This window comes from Corticium candelabrum, chromosome 14 (assembly GCF_963422355.1).
Source record: "Corticium candelabrum chromosome 14, ooCorCand1.1, whole genome shotgun sequence".
NCBI classification, from domain to species: Eukaryota; Metazoa; Porifera; class Homoscleromorpha; order Homosclerophorida; family Plakinidae; genus Corticium; species Corticium candelabrum.
In genome coordinates, this window is record NC_085098.1 from 4,284,653 (window position 1) to 4,294,040 (window position 9,388).

General features: G+C 39.5%; 1 protein-coding gene across 1 annotated transcript; it reads left to right on the forward strand.

Moving 5' to 3' along the window:
- The first annotated feature begins 970 nt into the window (after positions 1–970).
- On the forward strand, positions 971–8,626 carry LOC134190317 (insulin-like growth factor-binding protein complex acid labile subunit). The gene is made up of 16 exons (XM_062658770.1): positions 971–1,184; positions 3,807–3,884; positions 3,960–4,031; positions 4,097–4,168; positions 4,236–4,307; positions 4,381–4,455; positions 4,524–4,595; positions 4,659–4,730; positions 4,908–4,979; positions 5,100–5,174; positions 6,817–6,888; positions 7,253–7,327; positions 7,395–7,466; positions 7,539–7,610; positions 8,410–8,481; positions 8,551–8,626. Exons 1-16 carry the CDS (start codon positions 988–990, stop codon positions 8,624–8,626), a joined length of 1,296 nt encoding a protein of 431 aa, XP_062514754.1. The 5' UTR covers positions 971–987.
- Positions 8,627–9,388: the final 762 nt, after the last annotated feature.

Consider the following 9,388-nt stretch of genomic DNA (forward strand, 5'->3'; position numbering starts at 1 on the left):
AGGCTGAAGGATGGTTTCCAAGAAGCTATGTCAAGGGCTAAGGACATGAAGCTTAAGTTCTTACAAAGAGCAGGACAGTCGGTTAGTTATCTGGTGAGAGGTCTATTTAGATTAGCTGTAGATAAAAACTTGCATGTAGGAATGGTGTAGATATATTGTAGTTTGTGCTGTCTGTTGTAGTTGGTGTATTTTGTAGACTCGTGACCATGCAGTCTCGCTGCGCTTTCGTCATTCCCGGATGTTCAATCCTCACCAACCCGGTGAATGACGAAGGCGGGGAGAGAATGGCTCGAGTCTATGTATTTTGTAGTCTGTTAGCCGTACGTCTTATGTCTTAGTTGTTTTTATGTTTGCCCCAAGAGGGAACTGTACCTTTTTCGCTAAGTGCGACAGAAATATATCATTCATTCATTATTCAATGATTGTGGTGTCGAATGCAGTCTTAGTGCACGGTTTCGTGGCGATTGGCCCGACAGTTTTGGCGTGATTGATGTTACAAACAGACAGACAGATCAGAGAGAGAGAGAAGCCTTTTTCGAATTCTAAACTGATAAAAGAGGTTAGCTAGTCTCGTGTAGCCAGACCCCTTCCCGCCGCGCCATGTACTTCCGGGCGAAAGTAGTACAGTGCAGTACATGTATGACGCGAAGAAAAGGGGGGACAGTATGTATTGACGCGAAGGGAAAGAAGGAGGAGAGTATAGGTATGACGTGACGGAAAGGGGGAAAAAACCGTTTGACGCGGCGGAAAGTAGTCTGGCTACGCAAGACCAACTCGAAGGCCTTATACGGGATACCCAGCAGGCTTCACACTACAATACCCGAATTCAGAGCAGGACGCTTCCGCGGCAAGGTGGGTTTTCAGACTGTCGACTTCGTGCTTCTGACATGCGCCATTCGACACGCCTACTGTCACATGCACCAATAGTAGAGAGAGAAATTAATGTAGTAGACCGCGTTGTTTGCATATAATTTCAGTAGAAGCGTGATGGTCACTCAGCTGCAGTCTGCAGCTGCAGCAAATGCAAGCAGCAGATTGATCGTTGTTTTTCTACTGCTGTTGCTTTGTCAGTGTCTCCACGCTCAATGTCCCTCTGAATGTGACTGCCTGGATACTTCCGTGTTCTGCTCTTCCAAACAACTGACGGAGATTCCATCGGGCATCTCGGAATCGACAACGAACTTGTACGTCTTGCCTTTGCTAGTGTCTGTGTTTGAAGAGCATATGCAGGGGGAGAGTTGGAGGTGGCATACGTTGACAGCTTGGTAGCATACGTTGACAGCTTGGTAGCCGTGACTACCCGCTGTTTTATTTAGTATTTTTCTGGCTGTATGCTAACTAAAAAAGTGTGGATGTGTGTTAACTAGGCTGTGTTTGTCCTACGGTACATGCTTGTCTAGGCATATGTGTAAGCACGAGCACAGGGCCAGTGATATGTGTTTCTCCTGGTTACAGGTTTCCCCCAACATATATGGGTAGTGTTTTGTGTGTCCCCGCACACATGTATCACTGGACTGTCTACATCAAAGCTACGGCAAGAGCGCATGATCCAACCTTTCAAAATTTAATTTTTGATGTTTTTCAGATAATTGGAAGAGATTTTAATTGTTTTTCTCCTGTAATAGCTTTATTTAATTAATAGTCTAAATTCAAGAAACAATGCCAGAATTCATTGGAAAAATGTACAGCACTAGGTGTGCTTACGTACAGTGTATGTAGCACAGTACACTTATCACTATTTTATTATTAGTTGTGTGCTGCGTTCATGTGTGTGTGTGTGTGTGTGTGTGTGTGTGTGTGTGTGTGTGTGTGTGTGTGTGTGTGTGTGTGTGTGTGTGTGTGTGTGTGTGTGTGTGTGTGTGTGTGTGTGTGTGTGTGTGTGTGTGTGTGTGTGTGTGTGTGTGTGTGTGTGTGTGTGTGTGTGTGTGTGTGTGTGTGTGTGTGTGTGTGTAGAACAACAACTATATTTGAAACACATATCACTGTAACAGTGTATGTGGGGCATTCTGTGTGTCGGTTCATTTAGTGCTCTAGTGGACTTCCCAGTCAGTTCAACATGCTCTATTCTAAAAGTGAATTTATTTATAGTTACCAGGTCTATTGGAAGATATTTGTGAATATGCATATACTGCACATTACGCCAAAGAGCCTTTGAGTTTAAGTCTGTATACTATCTTAAAGTGGGACTCAGGCCAACACTTCAGCAGCTACAGCATTTGTATACAGCTTGTAATTATATATTGCATGCAGTTTCAACAGAGGCGGATCCAGGATGGGCACTAGTGGCACGTGCTCCCTCCCCCCCCCCCACAGTAGAGATTACATTGGCAAATGAAAACCTTGGAAATTATTGCTTCCAAATATTCCATTGCAAGATGACTTTGAAGATTTCAGCGTTGACAGTGATGAATAGAACAAAATCTAGGTGGTTGCTTTGGGTTAATTATAATTGTTGTTTAATACAAGAAGACAGGTAAAGCTTTAATAACGAACCAGGGCGTCTTAAAAGTACAATTTATATTATATTATGTATTGAAAATATCTAAACTACAAGTTTGTACCTCTGGCATAAGCACCTCTGGATCCGCCCTTGACTGATTGATACTGTACAAGTGGACCTCCGACTGAAGTGGGTCGGTTCGTTCTCACTTTCTCTCTCGAACCCCATAACTACGTGCCTGAAGCACGTGTGTGCTCTAAGCATAACTAGGCAACAATTTACTCATGGATGACTTCACAAGTAGCATGAAACCTAACTGGCTAGGCATCCAGATGCTTGCATGATATATGCCACTCATGCAGTGACATATGAAAGAGAGCCGTCTTAAAACAACTAAATGATTGCAACAATTAATCAGTTAAACTGTGGTTTGTGCATCACAGATTATTTTAGTGTATTTTGAACTTTGACCAGACAAATTAGATTTCTTGATGCTTGGATTCACCAGTCCAGTATTGAGCTTGACCAAAAAGAGTATAAATTTTGATGTGCGTGTATGCACAATGATGTTGTACTGGCTTAGAACCATTTGGTGGTACATACATTTGTATGAAACACATATTGTTGACTTTACGGGCAGTATAACAGCACACGTGGTCCAGTGACTGTTTCTGGATTATTCTTGTTATCTCATGTATGTTATAATTTTTGTGTCTATTTGTTATCTCATGAGGCTGTAGGTGGTGCAAAGTATGCTAAAAATGTGATGTGGTGCATCACTATTCTCTATTCACGTTTGGCTAATCGGTCCAGTTTTTATGTCAAAATATCTGAGCATCAAAACTTAATTGGTTTGGCCTTATGTGCAAAACTAAATTTACTGAAAGAAAGTTTTGTCTTGGCTTACAGTGTTTCCTTTAGTAGTACATTGTTTAGTGGAATTTAAATCGTTTTATCAAACTCTAATTATGGCATGAATTGAATCGTATTTCTTTAGACATTCAGCCCAAATCACCCATAACATTGATATAGGGTATAACTGCCCATATGACAGTAAACGGTATCTTATGTCTCTGTGACTCTTACAAGGTCTTTATGCATGACCACTTGTGGCTTTTCTATGTCTAATGTGTCTAATAAAGACAGTATGAGTCTGTATCAAAATATAAGACTCTTGGATGAAACGAGACTGGGAAGTCAAATTGATGAAACGAGGGTCATTAAACGTGCTGATCAAATTTTTATGTTATTGTTTAGTATTATCTTCGTTAGATGATGTAACAAGTAATAAGGGCAAGGGTTTTTCATTGATTAATGTGTGAATCTGGACATGGTAACCGTTTCTAATTGTAATGTTACTATACAGAGATTTGAGCTCTAATCAGATTGCCAGTATTCAAGATGGTTTGTTCAGTGAGAGGAAACTGGGAGAATTGAGAAAACTGTAAGTCATGTATTGCAGCTGTTAACAAGATCACTGCAGCTGTAAACACAATGTAACTAACCTTTGCACTTCAAGGAATCTGAATAGCAATCAGCTGACAAGTATTGAGTTTGGAACATTTACTGGACTCCCACTTTTGACAGAATTGTATGATTAAGATACCCATTGTTCATTTGTTGTTTGTATTTAATAATTTTTTTGTGGGTGTATAGGTATTTAGACAATAACCAGATTTCGGAGATCGAAGATAGAGCATTTGCTGCACTTCCTCAACTTCAAGTTTTGTAATGCTGAGATGATATACAGTGTAGATTTATGATTGACATATTTACTGAAAATAATTGAATACAGGCAACTCAATGGCAACAGGCTTGAAAAATTTGGACGTTACATTCTCGCTGGACTATCACTGCTACGGAGACTGTATGTTGTAGCATTTATTGCTGTTGGAGGCAGAACTCTGTTGTACGTTGATCGTGTTGTCAATTTTTCTTAGTCATATTTGTTGCATGTCAACTTTGACCAGTGTGGAAGATGGAGCCTTGGAACACGTTGAATATCTTCAGCAACTGTACGCATATGTGCAGATGCACTATTTATCAGACGTGCCTGCTACTTAAATGTTTACTTGCTTTGTAGAGACTTGCAACGTAACAGCTTACAGACACTACCATTGGATCTGCGCCTCTCGCTTTCACAATTGACTAGTTTGTGAGTTGGCAATATTACTGGTTGTATTCTAATGCTATCTGTCAGTGAGTATGTGTTTGACAGGCAGCTTTCAAATAGTGAAATCAGCTCGTTGACTGCAGGCGCATTTGGAGGCTTGTCATCATTACCAACGCTGTAAGATATTTGCAACTACACAATGATTATGAATGTCTTTGTAATAGCTTGGTTTACTGTTTTTCATTTTAATTATAATAAAGAAATAAAAAAAAATTAAAGAATAAAAGATAAAAAAGATTATAAGAATTAATTGTTAGTATGTTTCTGACTAAAGCGTTTTCTGTTGATCAATAGATCTTTGTCTAATCTTGACTTGTCCTCTCTACCTTCGAATGCTTTCACTGGATTAGCAACTCTGACAACATTGTAAGGCGTATTGCAATTCTGATATGAAATCTGCGTCAAGAATCGTACACTATGCATGTTTTCTATCTAATGATGAACTTGTTGTAATTTTTAGTGTTTGCATGTCTTTTAACAAATTAGGACAATATCAAGTATGCATTCTCTGACATCTCTACCAGCTGGTGTATTCTCAGGTTTATCATCTCTACGTACATTGTAAGTTTCTATTAAATTTATTGATAATTTTTCGTATTGTCATGTGCAGACATTGGAAGTTTGCCTGATCATAATGGTGTGTGTGTGTGTGTGTGTGTGTGTGTGTGTGTGTGTGTGTGTGTGTGTGTGTGTGTGTGTGTGTGTGTGTGTGTGTGTGTGTGTGTGTAACTATTACATCCCTAAGTGGCCAACCCCAACAAACAAGCACCAACCCCAACAAACAAGCACCAACCCCAACAAACAAGCACCATCCCCAACAAAACAAAACCCCAATTATTCTACATATGTATAGTCAAATCCCACATGTCAAACTCAGTTTCTAGCAAATATTTACGAATTATCATTCTAGCATTGTGTTGCCACAATCGAACAGAGAGCTGTTGCAAAAGGTTGGAGAACGCTTGCTGTAAATCGATGCCATTATAGGTCGTAGATTTGGCTGCAATAGTTCTCAACATTTGAGGACTTGCTTGAGTCCAAAAGCCAAACGATTCCAGCACCAGAGGGTAGAACACTCCTCCACATTGTAACACAGATTGCTCGTGTTTGTAATCCTTTTCCAAATCTCCTGCCCTTGCAGCGGCTCCAGCCATTTCTGCAGCTTCACATACATACTTAGCTTGGACAGTGTTACGAACTGTTATGTCAAAGAAAGCAGGCCTGCCATCAACAAAGTCTGGATGAAAAATGTCACCAGGACGAGCCTTAGAGTTACTATAGAACATGTCTGTTCTCTCCTGGCTGCTTTGTTGTCTATCAGTAACGCATGCCAAATAATGTCACATAAAGCAGTATGACGCCTGTTAAGAGCTGAATTGTAACCAGAACCCAGCAAATGATCTCCATGAAGGTCGATGATACTGCCACAAGCACATCTGAGCGAGTCAGGAGAATCTGGAAACAGAAGGAATGCCAAGCCAAATCCTGATGGCAACAATGAACTCATGTTGAAGCATGGATAGGCCAAGATTTTGGTTTGGGACTGCCCTCAGCCATGCTCCAGCATAAGTGGAAAAGATTGTATTAAGCCTTGCTCTGTCTCTCGCACTGCTTATGTCTTTGAGAGACTGAAATGAATGACATCCTGCTGCAACTGTAGTGCCTTTTGTGGTGAAGTAAAAAAGGCAGGCTCATCAGTGCCTATACGATATATATATATATATATATATATATATATATATATATATATATATATATATATATATATAGGTTCAATATCGGGTAGTGCATGACACCAATAATGAAATCAGGCTGTCAGATTTCTCATGTTACTTTGTCTTTGTCTAAAAGAGTGGTCTTAATGGGGGTTTGTGGTTGGCATAGGAACTATGCATGGGCAATGAGAATTTGTGCTTTCTTGGTGGTTGATAGCTAGTAGCCATTCATGCTGTTTAGAACCGACCGAAGTTTCATAGAACTTGCAATCAATGATCAGCATGCCAGCACCCTAAGATTACACAAAGTCTGTGCATATACTAAAAACTTGGGACATAATTGAGGTCTTAATTCCTCCTCCTGGGGGAGATCACTTAGTACAGTTAGCATGCTGCATTTGTGCCAATACAGGTTGTATTGAAACTGTGATGTTACTTTGTTGCAATTGTTGAATGATCTAAAACAAGTGTCCTTTGTGTTCAATCAGGACTTTGCAATTTCTTGGTTTAACGTCGTTGGCAGCAAACACTTTCTCTGGCCTTTCAAATCTACAAACGTTGTAAGTACTTAACAATGCTGTCAAATTTACTCGAGAGCTGATAGATTGCTACCTGATGTAACTGCTTAACTAAAACTTAATTGTCCACATGCAAACAGTTGGGGTTCAATTAATACTTAGTATCAAAGCATGAAGATATCGAAACAGGTTTGCAATTGTTTAATATATACACTTGATATAAACTAGTAGAGCTAGGACAGTGAATTAATACAACACTCTACTAATGTGTCTTTGGAAACAGACTCAGGTTGGTGCAGTTTCGGTTTGCCACATTTACAGACATTAATTATTCATCAGTTTTAAGATGAAAATATGTATGTCTCTATGGTATTATATGCGTAACTATAGTTGTTGTGTTGTGCAGATATATACGTCACAATTCTAATTTGGAAAGTATTCAATTGAACACGTTCAAGGGTTTGACAAGTTTAGAAGCATTGTAAGTATACTTGCGTTTGCTATTTTCATCGTCTTTGTTTTTTCAACAAATTATCTTTTTGATACAGATATCTATACTCCAACAGTCTGACTGTAGTTCTTAGTGACACATTTAAAGACATGTCTAGTCTGACATCATTGTGAGGATATTAATATTATCATGCGGTTGTGTTGAAGTTTGTGATACCGATTGCATGTTTATGTGTTTACAGAGATTTGAGGTACAATAGCATTGCCACTGTGTATAAAGGTTCATTCAATGATTTGGCAAACTTGCGGTCGTTGTGAGTGTTTGACTTCTATTTAAATTTGGTATTGTTGCTGCATGGTGTTGCACTAGGGTTATACTTTTTACTTGAGTTGCATCAGGTTTTATACAATTTCTATCACAGTGTTATTATAAGGTTAACATCACTCGTAGGACATCATGTTGTAAGCAGCATTCCAGCTAGCTGTGATACTTCGTTGACACATGAGACAGTGCGGGCTTCAATGGGACAACGTGGCAGGGGTGAGAGAGATTTGTGAGTGCTGGCTGTAACCAGTCAGCTCACACGAGCTGAAAGTTGTCAGACAAGTGGTTCGAGCCCAAGAGGTCCCTCAGAGTGGCATTAGACATTCAACACCTGTTATAACCACCAAGTATCTACCTGAGCCCAAAGAGGTCAGTCAAGCTAACGTTGGAAGCTCAACACACCATCACAAACCCACCCCGTTTACAAGCGGACATCAGACAAATTATTTGAGTTGAAGATGTTAGTCAAGTTGACGTTGCTCTTTGAGTAGAAGTGTGTAATGTTGGACCAAGACTGGCCTGAATAATTATTATAAGGCCCCTCCCCCTGGCACGCTACCTGATTTATGGAAGAGAGGGAGCTAGAGATATCAAGAAAGCTACTAGCCGTACCTACTGTCCAGACAATGTAATATATGCTCACAGTCATTTATATAAATACAAAGCTCAACAGCTGGCTATTCATAACATTACCAAATTGCTGTAGTAGTCTACGTAAACTAACCATTGTTTGTCTATGAGAAATGTATGATGTAATACACTTACTGTAATGATATGTCTTGCTGCAGGGATTTGCATTCCAACAGACTGTCTGATATTCCTTCATTGACTTTTCATGATTTAGAAAAAGTGACATCTTTGTGAGAATTTATGCGTATAGATGGTGTGTTGCATGGTTGTATTTGGTGTATATGCATTGATATTTGTAGGAATCTGCGCAACAATCCAGTAGATACTATTCACAGCAGTTCCTTTAGTGGTCTGTCAAGTCTTACATCTTTGTGAGCAATAGATTGATTATTATAATATATCAGACTTGTGTTTGTGCTTGTTTGCCCGCATGGACACTTGTGTTGTGTACTGTGCTGTGGGGGAGTGTGTGTTATGATTATACCTTTTCTGGGTTGAAATAAAAGTGAGTAGCTGAGTGATAATTCTACACTAGTAGTGTTATTCTATGCTGACAGAGCTTACTAAATTAGCTACTAACACTTGTGATTACCTTTTTCCAAGTAAGTCTAATTGTTTCTTTTGGCAATGCGTTAACTACCGTATGATGAAATATTGGCGGGGAATTTATTTTGGCGGATTGGCAGATTTTTTAGTGAGCGCCAATATAAAATCCGCCATTAATTTGGCAATTGGAATATGTTGACGTTATCACTCTCTTAGATCGGGCATCATGGTGATGTGGTGGTACGTGGATGAGACCAGAAGATGGTAAAACGCCTGTTTGTCGTTTGTTTGCCTACCCTGTCTAGCAGGGAGTTTGGGCATGAGAACGAGGCCATGAAGATGATGAAGATGTGGAATAATTCGAGTTAAATTTTGTAATTGCTAAGTTGTCTGCAGCCTCTTAACTAGTGGGTAGAGAATATCATACATACAGTGTATATCAATTATCCAACAACGATGTTCAACCACCAAAATGGATGCCGCTTTTACTGTCAGTTTTTTAGCAAACAGCCAAAATAAATTCCTGCCTGGAATGTTTCATCTTATACAGTATCTATAATTATAGTTTGTCATTCAGAATAAATGGTAACA